The 21,471-nt window shown below is 36.7% G+C and overlaps 1 protein-coding gene across 1 annotated transcript in view; it reads left to right on the top strand.

Annotated features, from left to right (window-relative positions):
* The window catches only part of ABI3BP (ABI family member 3 binding protein), a 219,026-nt gene that overhangs the window by 123,048 nt on the left and 74,507 nt on the right, over positions 1-21,471 (top strand). Inside the window, exons 20-36 of the mRNA XM_069472549.1 lie at positions 545-619; positions 4,756-4,797; positions 5,624-5,665; positions 6,304-6,384; positions 6,849-6,896; positions 7,992-8,054; positions 8,171-8,245; positions 8,861-8,908; positions 10,343-10,402; positions 11,223-11,312; positions 12,652-12,684; positions 13,483-13,566; positions 15,323-15,379; positions 16,180-16,263; positions 17,410-17,469; positions 20,260-20,319; positions 21,156-21,239. Of these exons, the coding sequence (XP_069328650.1) occupies positions 545-619; positions 4,756-4,797; positions 5,624-5,665; positions 6,304-6,384; positions 6,849-6,896; positions 7,992-8,054; positions 8,171-8,245; positions 8,861-8,908; positions 10,343-10,402; positions 11,223-11,312; positions 12,652-12,684; positions 13,483-13,566; positions 15,323-15,379; positions 16,180-16,263; positions 17,410-17,469; positions 20,260-20,319; positions 21,156-21,239 (1,086 nt within the window). The remainder of the gene's footprint in view (positions 1-544; positions 620-4,755; positions 4,798-5,623; positions 5,666-6,303; positions 6,385-6,848; positions 6,897-7,991; positions 8,055-8,170; positions 8,246-8,860; positions 8,909-10,342; positions 10,403-11,222; positions 11,313-12,651; positions 12,685-13,482; positions 13,567-15,322; positions 15,380-16,179; positions 16,264-17,409; positions 17,470-20,259; positions 20,320-21,155; positions 21,240-21,471) is intronic.

Genomic DNA, 21,471 nt, shown 5'->3' with positions numbered 1-21,471 from the left:
AATCTTATTTATAGTTTCCCTTTTTTTTTTTTTTTTTTTTTGAGTAAGGCCCTCAAGTTCAACTTCAGACTTCATTTGGAAAAACAACTTTTAATATTGGTGTTAGTAGAATTTCTTTATGCTTCAGATCATAGCATTATACCTATCAGTGAATACTAATTGTAAAACATGATGGGTTTTTCCCTTGTACTTAAAGACTCAGATGCAGCTGAGAAATAGGAAGAGTACAAAATGATTTGACTGATTTTTTTTAAAATCATGGATTAATATCACTGTCTTTAAGGAGTTATTGTGATTATCTAGTAGCAATGCTATATCTGTTAGGTTAAATATAATCTTGAATGTTTTCCAAACCAGATAAAAATTTCGTGTATTTCCATTAAATACTTCTCTATGAATGTACCATGGAATATTTCCAAAATCTTCCACGATAAGTTCATTCCACTTAATGTATGGTTTATTTTTAGGTTTTTCTTCTGTGGTTTTAGACACTGAAATGCCTAAATATTGATCTGTTGATTATTTTGTGTCTTTATTTTTCCAGCTCCCAGTAAAACACAATTTATTTCTTTGAAACCTAAAATCCCTCTCAGCCCAGAAGTGATACACACCAAACCTGGTAATTACCCTAAACTTTTTTTAATATTCCTAAAGAAGGGTTGAAAAATTGTTTCATGCAACTCTTTGGAGCAAGAATTTCTGATGTGTATTTTGATATTTGTTACATTTTTCCATGGAAAATGCAAATGTGCAATGACATGATCTCATCATAAACAGCTACTGTGATATCACAGCCTTGCTGTGAGCTGTGTGGTGGATCATTATGTTCAGGACCATGGCAGAAAAAACACAGAAATGTAACGATGTAAATGATTGAGGACTCCCTTGTCTAGGACTGCAAAATAGTTTCCAATACCAAAGTTGACTGGAATTCTAATCACACTGAACGATAGCCTTTTAGCTGGAAAGGGGAGAAGTGTTTCCATCCTCTAAGAACTCTGTCTTAGTTTGGGGCCTCTCAGTTCTCAGGCTGCAAAGCCAGAAAGGCCTGTATTTTCCTAATGCTCTAAGACTTCTAAGTTGGGACTGATTTCTGAACACTGACTTCTGTTTACCCCTCAGTGGACTTTAACGGCGTTTTGCAAAGAAAAAAAAAAAAAGTCTTTTTCAGTAAAGGATTGTTCTATATATGTAATTAAAAGCACAATTCCCTGCATAAGGATTGTGAAACGTACTGAATGACCAAATCTTCGCATTTTCTATCGAGAATCTACACAACCGTCTTAAATGTTGATTGATAAGATTGGTTATGGGGAACTTTGTTGCTATTCATTGTCATTGTTATATAAATTTTAAACCCTTAGCTCTGGAAAGAATGTATTTCTCACTATGGTTAATGGATTTTGAGCTTGTATTTCCATTAATGGCATATTTACAAAGTAGGATTATTAAAGCAAGAGATGTTCTGCTAAAGTGGGCATGATTTATATTTGCAATGAAATGGGTAAGGAAGAAAAATGTAATTTCTCAAAAAAGGAATTCTCATACCTTCCTTTAAAGAAGCAGTGAGATTTCCAGGTGTAATTGAGGACTGAAGGAAATTAGGGATTAGGCAAAGAGAGTATAGATGCTGTGACCATGGGTGGGGCCTCCAAGTCAGAGAAATGGAATGAAAAGCTCCCAATCAGAGAGGGCTTTTTGAGAAAGAAGCATAGCTAATAAAACTCAAAAGTCCTAACAGTTTAAATCAAAGAACTCTGACAATTAGCTGTATAAGAGAAGGGTTAAATGTACATTTATTTAAAAAATCACGTTTAGAGGGCTTTGGAATAAGGCATAGCAACTATTTATGCTGTATTTTTGAATAGAGGGTTACTACCAAGCAGATCAAGAAATAGTACTGTGTGTTTGGGTCACGAAATTTTAATAAATGTTTCTTTAATGTAATTATGCCTGTTATTATAAGATAAAATTTGAAAGTATCAAAAAAATCCCCAAATGTTGGTTATAGTTTATATATAAGTAACATTATTAATTTCACTGGTTTCTAAGAAAAGATTTCCCAGAGGAAATTTATTCATTAATATAGATAAGGGTGGGGAGGACGTGTTCTTATCATTCTAAGGTGTTTGAGAAAGAGATTTCTCAATTTGACATTTCCTTTTCAAGTGGGAAAAACTACTTGGAAGCTAATGTGTTTATACTCCTTTGATTTCTAAACCTTCTAATCACCTAAGAGAATTCACCCTTTTGGCTCAGCAGCAAGTATAACCGCTTCAGAACCCAAGCCTGATCTCATGCCAACTCAGGTTGGCCTTAGGTGGTCCCAGGCAACACAGAGTAATGACTGCATCTCTGCATACCATTGCTTTGGTTTTAGCTTCTTAAATTTCATTGCTTTATTTTTATTTAGGGCAGACAATCTTTCTAGCTCCAGTAAAGATTTCTGTTCAAAAGAGCAAATAAACCACCAAAAGCTTTTTGATTTGAGTAATTCACTGCCTGTCCCAGCCTTCTGCTCACACTCTCCTGTTTTTCCATTTCACTTTCCACACAGGCTGCTTTTCCTGCGGCTTTCCTGGGTGGTTACGTTAATGAATTGAAATCTACCTTGGTTTGAGCTTTGTTTATATACAATTCAGCGCATTTCTCACACACCACAGCCACCTACCAAGTCCCAGCTTGTCTACCTCATCCAATGAGAATCTTTCCCTTCCAGGTTTAATCTTTGAGGTGGTAATGGCATTCAGCTCTTTAAGCTTCTAACAGACTGGGAAAAAGGGAGAGCCCCCAGTTACAGGTGTTTGCTTTGCACAGCTCTGTGCCATGGTGAATAGAATTGCAAATTGTTCTCATTATTAGCCACACATCTATGAGCTTTGTTTTGTGCTGAAGTGAGTGGCTTAATCATTTCCAGGCCACTCAGCTTTGTGACAGAATATTTTATACCTTTATCCCTAACACCTTAAGATTGTCAGACATAGGAAGTCTTGTCAGAAGATGTATTTGTTTTTACTAAACACCAACTTTACTATTTTTATTATGCAGTCAATTTTGAAGCTTAATTGATGGGGTTCCATCCCTATTTTGTATCAGTCTTGTCAGGAATTCAAAAATGCAGATTTTTGTTTACAAAATTTAAAAAAATAGCATTTTTAAGTATTTGTGAAGGCTGAAAGATGTTATGAGTAGCAAATCTGATTGACTTTTTCACACTTTTAGAAGGCAATTTTGCAGAAAAGATGAATTACAACCTCAAAGTTTCAAAATAATTTTTTGTTTGTTATTTTCAGGTGTGGATGCTTTCTCAATGTTTATTATATTTTACATATTGATGCTTATCTTCTTCTTTTCCTGTAGAATCTGAGACACCCAGACGTTTTCTCTCTCTCACTCACACACACGGAATTTTTACTTTGTTACGTGGACTTCACTGTGATACATCACCATTGTTTGCTATTCTTCTGTATAATCTGTTTCTGGACAGATTCTTGAGAAATCAGAATTGGGTTTTTTTTTTTTTTAAATAACTGTCTTTTAACTTTATTTTTTCAGGCCTAATTTGTACTATTCTATAGTCTCACATAAAGATTTTTTTGGCCACAGACATGCTAATGAATGATGATGTCTTTCTGGTATTATTCATTGCTTTCAGAATACATGAAAATTCTCTACCTACATTATTTGTTATATTTTTTGTAGTTGCTATATAGAAACTATTGTGGTTAATTGCTATGTAGAAACTATTATTGTTATAGTTTCTTTTTCAATCACTGCTTGCATCCCCCAAACCTGCCATATTCGCTTTATCCAGTAAAATCGGAGATAATTCCCGATAAATGTAATATTAGAAATGTATAAGTGAAGAATCTTTAAGTTCTGTTAAGATGGTCAGTGAATGCCCTATTAATTAATTTCTATAAGAAAAAAAGTCAAAGAATCTTCACTTTATCTTCTATTTCAAAAATAAGTGAATTACTTTTTTATTTTCTTCTTAAAAAATAATTATTTTTGTTCATAGAATAACAAAACCTATTGGATGATCTTTTTAAAAACTCATATAAATATTATAACCAAGCTACATTCACCATGAAGTATAATTTGCTTACTGCCAGTTTGAATGGACATCAGACGGTTTGTTGTCTATCAGAACATTTACATAATGTTCAGTTCAGCCTTTCATGAAATCTGAGACTGCTTTCAGACAATAGATGCTGGTAAATACAGGAGCACCAAATGAATACTTGTGGTCCCTTCTAAACCATAAGTTTAATTCCTATCTTTTGTGGAGGAAAGTTGGGTCCAGCCAAGCTGGAGATCATTTTAAACTAACAGAGCCACAGACATGGTAACAGGTCTGGTGGGTCTCTTGCCTTTTCCAGCTCCTTTGGGTGAACCTGGCTGTCCTATAAGGAACAAAATGGCATTTGACAAGACACTCATAGCAACCTCAGGCCACCTAGAACTCCCTTTCAGTTAGTATTTCCTCAGCCACCAGGGGCAGTCTTCAGAATATTGGGCAGAGACGGCAATAGCTCAAGATCAACAACAAAAATGAGAATCCTCAATTCTTTTATTGTGGTTTGTGCAGAAAATATGGGGTGATGAACTTCACTGTCATAAGCTAGGAGAACCTATTCATTCACTAAGGAGGGAACACTGTTTATGGTAAACAAACAAACAAAAAACATGTAATTTCTCTCTTAAATGGTGCTCCTCAGCATTGCTTTTGAATATTACTTGCTTTTATTGCAGCCCCAGAACCTCAGACTCTACCACCATCACAGTCAACAATAGGTAATGAAGCTTTCTTTAATGAGTGAGAAAAATACATGTCTTTAACACACTTCATGTTCAACTTTGTCCTTAGCTTTGGGTTATATATTTTTTTAAATATTAGTTGTCCTTCAGATATTTTTCTAGCCATTTTTCCCAGAAGATATACTCTCTGCCTGTGCTTGACTAAGCAGAGGCTCTGAGACAGCTGTAATGATTTTGATTTGATGCATTCTCTTATATTTGAGGAACATGCCCTGAGCTTGTTCTGTCTAACCTGGTTTTTGCCAGTAGAGGACCTTGGCTTCCCTAGGACTAGGACATGTTTGTGCTTTCACTTTCAGAGGTGTTTTTCTTACTTTCAAAACTCTAACATTTGCAGATTTTCTTGAAAAGCACTATGGTCTTTCCAGATCTAAATATACTGATATGTCACTAGGAAATCCAAGGGAAAAATAGAAAAACCAACCCCAACCTTTATAGCTTCTTTTTCTTCAAAAGAGAAAAAAGTATGTTCTGGTGCCATCTTAGCCAATTACCCATATTTTCCTTCATAGCATGTGCTGCTGGTTACTTCATTAAAGTCACATATTCCAAATGAGGATTGTGCCTTTTTTTTGTTTTTTTCCGTTTCTCTTTCCAAACTTAACTGGCCACATTTTTGTTCACTTTGTCTAAAAACACAGGAATCTATTGAAATAGAGAAAGAACTTCTTATGTGAATAAAAGTTTCACCATTTATATTTGCTCAACCTAGTAATTAAAAATTAAGCATATTCCATATTTAAATAGAATTCATCATTTTTCCTTTTATCCTGATTCTTTCTTGATGATTTTTCAGTCTTAGGACCTGGAACAAAGAGACCCAAACCTTCAACAAGAACATTAGGTAATAAAGTTATTGAGTGAGTGATTTCGTTTCTTCTTTTCCTAACTGCTGATATCTCTGTTAGCAGAGATTATTCATTAACATTAATGAATTACTATATTACCTTCCATTTGTGTGTGTATTCTTCCCAAAAAGAATTTAAAGACTTTAGATATAGTTTATAAACAAATATATCTCATTTTTTAAAAGTTGGGTGCTCGGGAATTTCTGAATTCAAAGCCTTTTTGCATGTATTGTTAATCTGTAGATTTTTTTTATGCTAACTGAAAAACTTCTTTTTGAATCTTAGATCAAATTTTAATTTTTATCCCAAATGACTTCTTAAAAGCAACCTTTCTTGTGTTTCTCTTGTACATATACCTTTAATATTTTTATATGACTGTCTAACTTGTATAAAGTTTTGAGAATTTGCATCTCAAAATGGAAAAATAAGGAAATCTCTTGAATAGTTTATTAATCTTTAACAAAAATTATTTAAGACCACATTTAACTAGGTAAACAGTGATAGAAATTTACAAAGCAGATGGATATGTGTCCACAATAAATCAAAGGGCTTAAATGTGCTTCTAAGATAGATATTCATTATCCATTTGTAGAGCCACCCTTCCTGTATTAACTCGATAATTTTCTTTCTTCAGCTCCACCAAAGACCAAACGACCAGGTCGTCGCCCTCGCCCTAAAACCACACCTAGTCCAGAAGTGCCCAAGCTCAAACCTGGTAAATGTGATGTTCAGGGTGCCACTTAACACCGAAAGTAGAATATGGCAGCTTCTGATTTAATAGTCATCAGCTACTTAAGTAGTTGGGCTTAGGAACCAGTGGAGTCGATTTTTATATTGGAGAATCTGTACTCATTTTCTATATTCATATTATACAAATATTTTATAATAAATTCATATTTCTAGTTGTAGTTACTAGGTACACACAGCAGAAAGCTGACCTGTTAAGTGGATTATTAAAGGAAGGCACCTTAAAATCTTACATGTGATACATATTCAAGGCAGATGAGTATGGGAAAGCAATAAGGAGAAAAGGGGGTAAATGGGAAAAATGAAAGGGAAAATCACATTGAGAAAAAGTACGTAGTTTAGGTAGAACATCCTAGCATGAGGCATAATGTTTCCTTCCACAAGGTGCCACTTCTTGATATAATTAGTGCTTTTGGTTTTTTGCTTCTATAGTTTCGGAACCTGCCACAGTACAACCGGAGCTCTTGGTGCCCACGATCGGTAACTCTACCCCCTTCAGTTGTTTTCACAGATTGTCACGCTTGCTTTTCCTACTCTCCACCCCAGGCGTACTGTGGTTCTGCCACCCTTCACAATTTCATCCCACGCTTCCCCTCACATTTCCTATCTGGGTCTGAAGATCCTAAAGATAGGAAAATGCTTCTAGAAGAATCCAGTATGCTCCTTCAGGGAAGGTCTGTGGTCTTGGACAGAACTTCCTGGTTCTCTGTTGACCTTCTGTCTGTCTATCACATGTGTCCTGTTGCATGTTGAGAAAGCCACGGACTCTTCCTCAGACAGGGACGTCTGCACTCATCCTGGAATGAACAAATGGCAAAGTTTTATTCCAGTACCTTGGTTAACATTTCATTGCTTCACTCATTCAACTTGTCAGACTTTCTCCTTTTAAAAACCTGCATAACATAATGGCTTCTTCAGTTGTTTTGTTTCTTTGAAAAATATTTTTGAATATGTTTGGATAACTAGAAGTGCAAAGACTGTTCTTCGTCTGGGGTCCAATACAAAACTAGTTATGGTCTTTGTAACTTGAGAACATTAAAAATCCCAAGCTGGTTTTATTGTTTTTAGTACAAATACTGTTTGATTATAATAATTTCACTATAATTTCTCAGCATTCATCATCAATCTGTCTTTGGAACATTCCAGAAATCAGTAGCCATGTAACAATTTTTCATGCGTGATTTCAAGTGTTTATGGATTATATTACAGTTTTCCTCCTAAACAAGTCTCAAATTTCTACCTTACTGTTTTTATACAGGAAAAAACCTATCAAAGAAATAGAACTAATATACTTTGTACTTTTTGAACTTATATAGGAAAAAAAGTCCTATGACAGTTCTCATTACTTTTGCTCAAAGACACATTTTGAACATTTCCTAAAGATTCTTCCTTTCAGGAAAAACTAATGATGCAAGGGTATAGTTAAAATGGACATTTTTTAATCCTTTCCACACCATATGAAATAATTTTTAATATTTGTTGAATTTATATAGTGTCTTTGCTTGGCATATATGTCCTTAATTTTGAAAATCATAGCCATGCACATTATGCTAATTTTAATACCTTTTTCTTTAGTACCAAAACCATCCAAGAGACCTAAAACTACGCACAGACCAGATGTACCTCAAATCCAGCCTGGTAAACACTACTTTCAATGCCTTGATCTATAAATAGGAAAACAGTATGTAAGTAACAGTAATCTTCACATTCGCAGCTCAGCTATGACACTAATTTTGGTACTCTCTTTTCTTAAGATTCAAAACCGCCAAAGCAATTACTTCCTAAACCCAAAACCACAGCAAAACCAGACATGCCACCAACTAAATCCGGTAAACATAATTTTCAATGTTTTAGCTTAACAGGATTTTCTTTGGAAACATTGCTGAAAATGTTTCCAATCTGTCATATCATATAAAGCATAGAAATCCAAATACCATGATTTTGTTCATTATCTTCTCAAAGTAGCCACACTGATGTTTCATGTGCTAAATAAAGAAATCAATGTGTGGGAAATTAGTACATTTTATACCTGATTGACAGATTCCATTTTCTTAAAGCATTTTTAAACCTTATTTTCTCAACTTACAATAAATAGAAGTCTGATTTCTCTGTATCTGGAACATTTTTGAAAGTGATTTTAGTAACCACTAGTAGATAGTTCACACGGTAGGCTGATGCTATTCTTTCTTTATAGGCACAACTTATAAGTATATAAGAAGATACTTGTATAACAGTTCTGAAAATTCACTCTTTGCAATTGAAATTGTCTCGTAAGATTCCAATTAGTATAAAATTCTGATTTGTGTAAGCCTATCAAAAAGGGAATTTATATAAACTTGGAATAAACTAGGTTCTCTATCCTCTAAGTTAAACATCAGTGAGTACCTAAAAGTGTAGACTTTCTTACTTTTATTACTTATATCTGTTTATTTTTTATGATGCAGTCTTTGACCCTGTTCCATTTGAAACGGAAGCTCCCTTGATCACCATAGGTAATGATGTTTTCTTTCTTCTAGGCTGATGTTTCTCTGAGCTTGCCCCTCTAGTCTCTTTTGTCATCATCTGTATTCTCTTGTATGCATAACTGTTACTCACATTTTTTTCATTCATTTCCAAAAATCGTTCACTGTTGTCAGCAGGGATCTTTTTAACATCAAGTTAGGTGTTCATACGTCTGCTGCCCAGCTCATAACACCTGAATGTTGTTCTTTCTTCAGTCACCTTTGGAGACATTCAGATTGCTTGCAGCACATGATTCTGTCGAGAGTCACAGGGCCTCTGTCCATCTACCCTTCAAACCAGAAAACTTTTTAAATCTCCGCTTGTGTGTGTGTACAATTTGTGGATGTGAGAGGGAAACAATGAAAAAGCTGGTTGGATCTTGTGACAGTACATAATAGTCTCTTTCTGTCAAAAGTCCTTTCTTCTTGATTCCGTACTATTCCAATGCAACCAGAATGCCAAATTTATCTTGCAGTGCTAATTTCCAAACAAAGTAGGAATTCCCTGTTTTGTTTGAAGGCAATTGCTTTTAAATATTGTTTTTATCCTGTTGTCCCGGCTTCCTCTATCTCTTCTGTGTGCCATTGGTTCAGAAGATGCTCTCAGATGTGGCTTAAACCAACTTTGTGCTATGATGTCTTGTGCAATCAGGGAAAGTCAGTCTCTGTACAAATGCTGAAAGGGATTTTGGTGATGAGATGTTTGAGAGTTACATTTAGTCTTCTGGATTTAATTAAAAATAAATGGAGACCAACTTAATAGCAAAAAGTTAAAATTCTTAATTTCATATCCATGCATAATCATTTCAGAATATTATAGAAATCCTATTTCTCCAGGCAAAAAGTTGAATTATCATCTTTCAGACTTTTTTCTGATCATCTTTGTTCCTTACGTGAATCATTACCTCCTAATTATCCGTTTGAAATAAATGAATAAATAGAGTAAGAAGCAATATCACAGTTATTAAGAAAAGGCACAAGTTTATCTTTGCATAACTGCCCCAGAGCTCCAGTAAATAGACTGATTAAGAACATTTTTCTAACTCCCCTTGCAACCACCACCTTCAAAACTAATAGTGGTGGTGAAAACCTTTCAAATACCAACAGAAGCTTTTGTAATAAATTTTTCAGAGTAATTTAAAATCATATATCAGACAACTAATACATTTTCTTGGACCCAAGTCTTTGAGACTGTTAGATAAGCAAACACAGAAAAACACTTTTTGTTGCCCTCAAAGGGAGGCACACTGCAAAGGGTATGGCTATCTTGTGGGATAAAGGGATATGGGAGTATGGCTAGTTATTGGGGAAAAAATACTATTTTCCCAGAGTTCAGAAATGCTTTTCAGGCATTACAGGATTAAGAAGAATCATTTTCAAGATAATTTTCTATATTAATCTCCATTATTTATTGTTTTTGGTTAGTTCCTACCACAGACATTGAACCTATAACTCTGAGAACTGAGGCTCCAGTGACAACATTAGGTAATGACATTTTATGTCTTTAAGTACGTGCTTTTTCTGCTCTTCATCTAGTTTATTCCATCACTAACTCGGTCAAGGGGTTTTCTCTTTCATAAGATTTTTTTCATCCTCTTGTCATTCAACTATGTTCTTCATTTTGAATGTATTGCAAGTGCTTAAAATAAGTTACTTGGTTATAAGCCTATATACAGCTAGTGAAGAACATCCATCTCCCATTTTTCCCATTATCCAGCTTTATTAATTTTTTACAGAGCCTGTGATTCTGCTCGAGTAGTGTTCTATGTTAAAGCTGAATTTCAAATACAATTAGAAATATCTGCCCCATGGATATCAGTTACAATTCTATAGGCATCTTGCTTTCTGTTGTTTTAAGATATGTGGGCATTTTTATTATCTACCAACTATTGTGAGAGATGAAATGTGCTTGTTCTAATAATTTTTAATGGAATGTGTGTCTAAGCCAACTAAGTTCTAAATACACTCTCCCAGAAGCAGGTAAGCCTGGATCCCTCTCTGATGTAATGTCTGCATACTTCCTCTTGGGTCTAGGCTCTCTTTGAAAATCTGATACCAGCAGCTAATAATAAAGTTTTCAGATTATTAAAAAAGTGATATATATTCTGTTTCAGAAGAACTGTCAGTAGACCAAAACAAAAATGTTTTTGCATATAGATGACCAGAAGAAAATTCTAAACCAAAGAGGCAAATTTCTCAAGACTCAAGAAAATCTAGGAAAATTTTAGAAAACCTAAGGTCATGTGTAATCTTTTCTTCAGTTTCTGGAGTCATCAGACTACAATAACCAGTTTCTTTTCTTTAGCTCCAAAAACATCACAAAGAACAAGAACACGTCGTCCCCGTCCCAAACATAAAACCACGCCACGCCCAGAGACACCTCAGACCAAACTAGGTAAATAATATGTGGTTCTTGGTCCCTGTGGAACCTTGTTGGATATGACATGGCAGTGGCAGTTTAACATGCCACCTAATAACCCCTGTGACCCTTGAGAATAAAGATTCAAGTCATGGAAAGCAGCTGCTGCCAACACAGTGCTCTGGCCAATACCTGTGATTTCCCCGAGCTGTTTGCCTGAGGATCTCTTTGGTGCCTGGGTATTTTATTTACATCTCTGACTTTCAATTACATTTTTCCCTTTGATTCTGGCTCAGCATAAACTTATCTAGTTAGGTATCTAGTCATCGTATTTAGTTCAACTCATCATGCATTTTATTAAATGCCACATTTGTATCTGTGGGGAATATTTTAGAAATAACAGATGACTTAGTTGAAGAAGGAAGATGCTCTTGTATGAAATGGTTCATAAATAGATATAAAGGAATGTAGAGAAAACCAAATATTAAGTTTAACCAACTTGGGCACATAGTTAATTCTTAGAGAAGCAAAAACTCTGTAGGCTGAGAAGTATAATATGCACCTTGAAATTTGTAGAGTTTGTAGATTGGTTGGTGGCTGGGCAGGAATCTTACAGAGGTAGGAAGGTGTCTTACGGGTGACAGCAGAAGGATAGGAATTAGAAGGGCAACCTGATTTGGAGAAAGGCAACATTCCCTTAGCTTGATGGTGATGCTACTTTTGTATGGGTCCACAAAGAGCACCGCAAATGTCTGCCTTCAATGATTGGATTGGAGCCAACTGTCTGCAGTATGCTCTCCTATCCTAAGGGTCAGACCTTTTCTGTCATGATAACAGAGAAATGCACTAACAAATTCAATGGACTAAATAACCCTCTCTGTCTAGCTCTTTGTACGCCTTTGGACAAAGGTCTTGGCCTTTTTCCAAAGTGGACTCTCAACAAAGAAAAGCATTGTCTATTTGGGTTATTCATCATTGTATCTGCTTAAATGTATCAGTGACTGCATCTATTATGATTTAGTGCTTTATTTTATAGTCTATAGTGTTATCAATTATACTTTCATTCTTTTCTCATAATTATTAAATATAATGTTATTAGAAGATGCCTAAAGATTTTTCTAAGCAGGGTTTTCTACTGCATTATCAAATAATATGAAAAGAAAAACTGGTGCAAACCATGTGGAGGTGCTAAGGATATATCCATTTTATTAGAACAAATATCTGTGTACCCTCACTTGAGAACTTTAAAATGTTTGCTTTTTGGCTGTGGAGCAAATGCTACACTGGTGAGGTTCATTTTTAAGAGAATTTGATGGATTTTCTCATTTGTTTAACATTTCTTTTTTTAATTGTTTTTGACCATTTTTTGCAACAGACTTTGGACCTGTTACTCCTGAGACTTCTTTAGGTAATGACTCTTGATGTCCTTCATGAAGTGTTTTTCTTATTCATTGTGAAACTTCGCTATGGTGTTGTATAGATGATTTTCATCTCCTCCATTGTTATCCTCTCAGAGTATTCATCTTAAGATATTGAAGGCTTTCTTTTTAACAGAAATGTGCATGGACTTAATTCAAGACAGCTATCCACTCTGTATCTCAGCCTAAAATTGCACGGTCAACCTGAGTCTCTGAACAGTAATGTTTGTTAGAGCCAAGATTCAACTGTGATTCCTCTTATAGCCCTTACTTAGACTGCCAATGCAAGATCAATAATGATACCTTCAAATTTCTTTAAGCATCTTACTTCATATATTTCAAGTTCTATGTAACCTTTTTTTGTGTTTTGTTGATGTTTCAGTGAATTTTTTTAACTTATTTTAGTAAATTAGCAAGTGGAAAATTTGCCCAAGCCTAATCGTGTTAAATTATAAGTGAATACTGTAGTGTGGATTTTGAACCTCTCTCACACCATCAGAGTTGAGCAGTGATGTGTAACCAGTTTTAGATTCAGGACACTTTCAAGAAAATAATAGTCCCTAATCTTCATTGCTTAAATGTAATTGTAGATATAATTTTGGTCTCTGGAGAACTTTCACTTATCAGAGAAAACCTACAAATATACTAAAGGAGAAAATTCCAAACCAAAGAGACAAAGTCCCTTCAACTCTAACAAGTTTTTAAAAACTTAGGGCCATGTTATATCATCCTATTCACAGTTTGTGGAGCCATCAGCACCATATTAATGCTAAATTTTCTTCCTTTAGCTCCAGCAACAACAAAAAGAACCCGTCGTCCACATCCCAAACCTAAAACCACACCCCAGCCAGAAGTACCTCACACCAAACTGGGTAAATATGTGGTTTTTGGGTTAAAGAATCTGAGTGGTCTTCCCCCAGTTGGAACTCTAAATTCTATGCACATCTAATACATCGGGACATGCCCTATCTCTCTCTTAAGAGTAAAAGCTACTTGTTAGGAGAATATGAGATAGCTGAGCACCTCCTGCTTCCTTCATGGAAATCTTCTCAATTAATGATCATTTTACTTACTTTTCTTGTTATTTGATTCCATGTGTGTCTTAAAGCTGTAAAATAATGAGCCAGCACAATCAGTTCAAATCAACTACTTTTATTAAGTTCCTTCCAATTCCCCAAAGCCATATGGGCCTATATATCAGAAGTAGGAGGTATGTTTTATAGTATTTCCCAACCCATTTGCACGATAATTGTAAACAAAAGCTGTTCCCTCATAACCAGATAGAAAGTACCATAAGACAGCGTGTTTATGCAAACATAAGATGATTTCTTGCATAGTACACAAGCTATATGCCAGGAGCAAGGTAAATATTTAGAGGATGAAAGATTCAGGATAATTAGGGAGAAATCAGTGTAGAAGCTGGATGCGCGGAGGGCTGAGGAAACAAAGGCTGATAAGCAGGGGGTGTGTTGGAGCTGGCTCCCCAGGCACAGGGTAACTTGTTGACACGCTCCTGTTCAGTGGGTTCACAGGATGAATTAAAGAGGGCTGGGATGTCTCCTCAAGAGCTTAAATTTGATCCAGTGGGCTTTAGTGATTCCTACTTCTGCACGGGATCCTGCTTTTGCTGTTCTTAGAAGGGAAGATAACCGGCCTAATGATAGAAAAAACTGAGAGGTGGTTCTTCATCTCATTAAGTACTGTTGTATTCACGAAAGACTTAGTCTCTTAATGACTACAGTCTCAGCTTCCTTTTGGTGATCTGTTAGTATGCATGGTGGGCAAACTCTAGCATGACCCCCAACAATTCCCCTCTCCTGGTGTTAACACCTTTGTATAATCCATCCTCCCCCTCTCCTTCTCACCCTCCCTCCCTCCTTCCCTATCTCTCTCTCCCCCTGTGCTATCATGGCAGACACATGTGCACATGCACAGATATACCTAATGCACATGCGTGTGCATTAGGTATACCTGTGCAAAGTGACATCCCATCATTTTTGGCTCATTTTGTCGGTTAGAAGCAAGTCAGAGGTCCAGTGCCCACACAAGAGGATGGGATTACACAAACATTAATACAAGGAGACAGAAATTCCTGGGGATCACCAAAGGGTCTGCCACACTGCATTTACACTCAAACATATGAACTGTTTATTGTATCTGTCATTATCAATTACTGCTTATAACTGATGCTCTTTTGTTTTTGACTTCCACAAAAGCACTAGTTCCTTCTAATTCCCCAAAGCCATATGAGCCCATATATCAGAAGTAGGAGGTATGTTTTATAATGCCACGTATTTTTCTAAGAAAACGACTAACCAGGTTTTCTAGCATATAAGTATTCATGTTAGTTCACATCAGGTAATTAAGCAACAGTGAGATCTTACTGTTGACCTCAGTGAGATGTTCAGTAGAGTTCAAAGGCTATGACTGACTAACTTCTGAAATGAGTGCCTGGTTAAAGTTTGGAGAAATATTCAAAGAAAAAAACACATCTACTTTCTCTTGAGTTAAGAACATTAAAAATTAACTTTGCAGCCTTAGAAACCTTATTTTTACCGGTAAGATTAATTTTCTGACATTTTGTATATTCACAAAATCTCTTTGGTTTCTTTCATTACCTTTGATCAGTTCCTGACACAATCCTCAAACCAATTCTTGGAACTGAGGCTCCAGAGACGACCCTAGGTAATGTCACGTTACCTCCATCAGCATGTGCTTTTCTTGTTCATTTCCATCCCATTTCATCACCATCATAACCACAGCTTCTCACACTTCACAAGACTGCTGTGTCATCCTGTCATTCAATTACTTCTTAATATATTGAAGAGTATTAAAACATTTTCTTGTTTTTTAAGAGAGTCAAGCATGAACTTAGTTCAGTTTATACATCTGCAATGTAACACCTTTGAATTTGTGATGACTTGCTCACATGTACCATTTTAATCACACTCTTTGTTACTGAGTTTCATAATCAGTATGGGGGTGGGAATGAAGGTGTCTATCCCTGATGTAGGCTCAGCAAATTGGCACAGCTATTACGGTGTAACATAGTTATTTTGCAGATCTAAATTTCTACATTTTCTGCATGATTTTGTTTTTGTTTTGCCATCTTAGGTAATGATGTGGTCTTGTTTTAGTAAGGAGTGAAGTAGAAAATAAGCCGAGGTGGACAAATTTAAATTATAAGCACTACCATGAGTATGAAATCACCCTGCATCTCCCCCTTCCACCATAACTCAGCAAGGTTTTTGGAACTTTTTTCATTCAAGAAACCCTGTGAGAAGCTCCTTGGTATATCCATTCATGTTTTTGTATGATTTTTGTTCTTTAGAGAAACATAAATGATAGAAAGAGGCACATTATCAAAATAGGAGTGAATATTTTAAATTCAATTTCCTGAAACTCAAGAAATTATAATAAATACAATCCTGTCCACAGCTTCTGGAACTCAAACATCATATTAACCTGAGATTTTCTTCCTTCAGCTCCCAAAGTGCGTGAACGAACTCGTCGTCCACATCCCAAACCTAAAACCACACCGAGGCCTGAAGCACCTCAGACTGAACTGGGTAAATGTGTAGGTCCTGCTCAAGGACTCCTAGGAGCCCACCCCAGAGGGGCCCAAAGAAAGCAAAGTGGCAAGTCAGAGTCAGCAGCTGACACCACATCAGACCAGGCGGTGGGGAGCAGGACTGGGGAGATGCCGTGGTAGCCAAATTCCTCCGCTTTGTCAGTTAGGATCTTCTCTCTCAATGTCGTTTAATTTACTTATCATTCAGTTCTATTCATCCTTTCCATACTGAATGTATGTGATAAATCGAAACAGCTAGAGAGTGTACGTTCATGCAAATGGGCGATTATTTTTTAGTAACTGTAAAAGTCATATAAGTCATAATAAGGATCTAGGGTAGGAGTTGGCAAACATTTTCTAGAAAGGGTCAGATGGTAAATATTATAGGCTTTGTGTGCCATATAGTCTCTGTAGCATATATTTTTTTTCTGTTTTGGTTTTTTTTTTTTTTTTTTTAAATCACTTAAAAATCACTCTGGGGAAAGGATAATGGAGAATTTTAGAAAGGTTAGAGAATGTGTGGAAGCCGGTCAGAGGGGGCAGAGTTTCTCCAACTGATGGAGGCTGTCAGGCTTCTAGGTGTTGCTCAGAACATTTCACTGAGGCTGCTGCAGCTAAGTGGCCCCAGAGGACCAGCTGAGAAGAGGTTCAGAGTGCTGGACTGAGGAGTGTGGATTTCATCTAGGAATCATTAGCATCCATACAGAGTCAGGCTTTCTCTGGGTGCTGGACGGATGGATGCCCGATATACCGTAGACTGAGTGGCTGTCTTTTATCCTGCTCTCCTAAGTACCCAGATTGGACAAAACTCGTGTTCCTGTTTCCAAAGATGAGTTTTCAGCAAATGGGTGTGGTTTACTATGGTATCTTAGGTAGGCTCAGATCCCCAAAGAATGAGAAAAACTTCTGGGGCGCTTCACATGGGCTGTTATCTGAATACAAGGTCGATGGCACTCTCTCCTAAGAGTTAAACTGGTGCCCAAGGGCAGAGGCACCATATCCCCTCAGCTCAGAAGGTTAATCGTGTTGGCTTTGTGCTCTGGACACATCATGATCCTGGTAAAATTCTTTTTGAAGTGAATGTTCTGTGTTTTTACAAATATTTAATGTTTCAATTAGTTTTCTTTTTAATTATTTTTGCCAGTTCCTGCTACAGTCTTTGAACCAGTTTCTCCTACAAAAGAGACTTCAGAGACAGCACTTGGTAATGCTACTTTCTGACCTTCAGAAAGTGCTTTTTCTCCTCATTGTCAAGCTCATTCCACTCCATGTTGCCATCCAGTTACAGTTTTCATTTTATGAGGGTTGAACATGCATAAAACAAGTTGCTTCTTGTTTGTAAGAGAGCCAGGCCTGACTCTAGTGTGGGATCTCCTCCTGCCCTGTAACTGACCGAAAATTTGTTGTGTGTCACTTTATGTTTTTGGCTTAATCAGAGTTCTCTGTTAGTGTAAATTTCATATATCCTTGGTAGTGGATACTAATTAGTGTATACTAATCAGACTGTAACACAGAAGTTCCTTTATATACACTTTGTACATCTACCTTTTTATCTGCCTTTTATTTTTGTTGACATTTGGTTAATATGTTTTTAGTGAATTATCTAACAGAAAATGTGATCAAGGTTTATAAGTATAAATATAAGCCTCATTCTTAGTGTGAGTCTGATTCCCCTTAGTCTCCATCATAGTTTAAATGATTCATTTTTTTTTCTTTGAGATAGGGTTTTGCTCTGTCCCCTGGGATAGAGTACAATTGCATCATTGTCACTCACTGCAGCCTCAAACTCCTGGGCTGGGCTCAAATAATCCTCTTGCCTCAGCCTCCTAAGTACCTGGGACTACAGGCATGTGTCACCATGCCCAGCTGACTTTTCTATTTTTTGTAGAGACAGGGTGTCACTATTGTTGCTTGGGCTGGTCTTGAACTCCTGGCCTCAAACAATCCTCCTGCCTCAGCCTCCAAAAGTTCTGTAATTATAGGCATGCATGAGCCACCACTCCTGGACTAGTTGATTTTTAACCTTTTAAATCCAGGCAAAGAACTTTAGGAGAATGTAATTTAAAAATATCAATTCTGATGCTCTGAATTAATAACTTCATTTAAAATGTCAATTTTGCACTCAAACTATCTTCAATAACAAAAGCATAGTAGAAGCAAAAAATCTGCATTAGAAAGATATATTTTCTGAAGCTCAAGAAAATCTTATCAAGCTTTGGAAAATTTGAAGATTTTTTTAAAAGCCTATGATTTACAGAACCATAAGCCTTGAAATAACTAAAGGTTATCTTTTTCTTACCTCCAAAACCTCCCAATGGACATGTTATTCACAGCATAAACTTGAAATCACTCCAAGTCCAGCTACACCTGAGACTACACCAAATAAATACAGAGTCCTTGGTTTAAGAAGCCTAGAAGCCTGTTACTATTTGAAATGGAAACCCACACACTCCCTAGTGAGAGCACCCTGTGAGGGTCTTTTTATACTCCAGGGTTGGCAAAGAGTATATTTTTAGAAGACACTGTGGGATCTTCCCTCTAACTGCCTAATAGGAGACATGTTTTACTTCTCAGTCTGCAGGCTAGTTGAACACAAAACCGTTTTGTGCATGAAAAGCCTAGAAAATGAGAATAAGGCAGGGTATTTTTGCAAACTCAAGATTTTTCTTGGGTGTATAAATGTTAAGTGTTAGACTCATTATAAGACCTTGAAGTAAAATATCCATGTGGGTTTCAGTAGAGCAGGAAGAAAGTTTGGGCCTCGAAGTCACATCAAAATGTGTACAAATGGGGAGATGAGAATGAGCAAAGATAAAAAAAAAAAAAATAGGATATGTGTAGAGGCAACCAGAGAGGGCAGAGATCCTGCTGTTTCTAGGGTCAGTCAAAGCATTTCTGTTGGTGATGCTGCCTTTGGATGGCACCATGAAAAGTGTCTTACTCATTGAGTCTGACCTTGCTCCATGAGCATCAGAAACCTCTTCTTTCCGCACTGGACAATGTTTTTGCTCTGCATAGAATAGGCAGGTGATTTACTGGATGCCACAGACCGAGTGGCTGCCCCTTACCCAGTTATCTTGAAAGCCTTTTTTTGAACAGAAGTAACAAACTCTTTCCAAAGCTGAGTTCTCGGTGAGATCATCATAGTTCATCATAGTCATTTTTAGTTATTTGTGTAGTGATTGCTTGGATGTTGTGAACTTTTTTTGCAACCATAATTTGATAAACATAGTCGATGTTCTCTTTATTCAGCATCTTCTGGTGCAAATTAGGTTTTCACCTGCTTGAGAATGGTTAGAAACGTATTTAAGTAAATACCTGCAAATGTCCTGAGGTCTTCTGTATTGTATTCAGACAGTCGAGCAGTATAACCAGAGAAATTGTTTGCCTCACATGGTGCTACACAGAGAGGTATGAGATGGCATAGCTGGCTACAGCTTGGCCAAGACTGGCAAAATGATTGATTTCCCTTTGAATTAGTTTGCTAGGGCTGCCATAACAAAACAGTACAGGTTAGGTGGTTTAAACAATAGAAATGTATTTCTCAGAGCTCTGGAGGTCGACAGTTCAAGATCAAGGTGTCCACAGGTTTGGTTTCTCCTGAGGCCTCTCTCCCTGACTTACAGATGGCTGCCTTCTCTCTGTGTCCCCACATGGCCTTTCTTTGGTAAACACACATCCCTGATGTCTCTTCCTTCTTGTATAAGGCCATCAGTCTTACTGGATTAGGGGCTCACTCTTATGACCTTATTTAACCTTAATTGACTCTTCAAAGTTCCTATCTCCAAATATAGTTACTATGGGGGTTAAAGCTTCAACATATGAATTTGGGGGAAAATACAATTCAGTCCATAATGCCTGTCATCCAGAAATTTCTTAAAAATTATACTAGGGGCAATGTTATACTAGCAAGATTCATTTTGAAGTAAATTATTATAGCTCTTTGTACATTGTTTTTTTTTTTTTTTAAAAACTCTCTATTTTATTACTTCAGTTCCTATTACCGACTCTGAACCTGCTAATATTATAACTGAGACCCCTGGGACAACCTTAGGTAATGACCCTGCCGTTACGAGGCTATTTGCCAAGTGCTTTTGCTGTTCATTGTGCAATCCATTCAGTATCCATCCCTGTAACATGGCTTTTCTCCTCTGTGAGATGGTGAACGTTGTCCCCTTTTGCCATTCGATCATTTCAATCATCTGAAGAATACCAAAGCCACTTAAAAACAAGTTTCCTGTTGTTTTTATGAGAGCTAGGCATGCGCTTTGTTCAAACTGTTACCTGCCATGTGATGCCTTTGAAACTGTCATGTCATCTTATGATTCGTTTAACAGTGTTCTGTGTTGACGCTGAATTTAAAACAAATTGGCATTTATTTCTTATCTAGGCTGATCAGCAATAATGACTACTCCTATGCTCCTTTGCACATCTAAGTTTCTACATTTAAAAAGCTATTTGCATGATATGTTTGTTTCTTTGTTGGTGTTTTCAGTAATGATATGTGTTATTACTAATTTGACAAATAGGAAATTACCCAAATCTGAAATTTTAAATTATAAGCCTCTTCCTTAGTGAGACCCCAACTTCCCCTCTCCTTTCAATGAACACTGTCTCAATCATTGCTCTCCCAGTGAGGAATTCCATGAGATTCTCAATACAAGTGCTGATCTTCATGCCTTGGGTGAGCAACTCAGCTGTATACATGAGTTTGCCCCCAAAGTACTATCAACGATAAAAAGAAAACACGTTGGCATAAAAGAAGTAAGAGAGTAAAACTAAAAAGACAATTTCTTGGAACTTTAGAAAATCTGACAGATTTTGGGAAAACCTCTCCTCAGTATGCAGTACCATAAGGCCTAGAGTAACACAAGGCTTTTCTTTCTTCAGCTACAAAAACGTCACAAAGAACCCGTCGTCCGCGTCCCAGACCTAAAACCACACCAAGCCCTCAGGCACCTCTGACCAAACTGGGTAAATGTGTGATTCCTTGGTTTAAGGGTGAGCCCTGGCAGCCTGTCTTGGGGGGACCCAAAGCAAAGCCCATGGTGGGCAGTAGCGGCTGCTCCTCTGCCCGGCTTTCAAGGAGTGAGACCTCACTGGCGCCAGAATATCTTATGCTGTCTATGTGAGACTGTTCTTTGAAACTATATATTTAGTATATTTCTTACCATCAAATTCCATTCAAATCTTAAAGGTAAAACTT

Source organism: Eulemur rufifrons, chromosome 7, assembly GCF_041146395.1.
Source record: "Eulemur rufifrons isolate Redbay chromosome 7, OSU_ERuf_1, whole genome shotgun sequence".
Lineage (NCBI taxonomy): Eukaryota > Metazoa > Chordata > Mammalia > Primates > Lemuridae > Eulemur > Eulemur rufifrons.
Note: the sequence above shows the minus strand (reverse complement) of the source record. Positions and strands in the feature narration are given on the sequence as shown.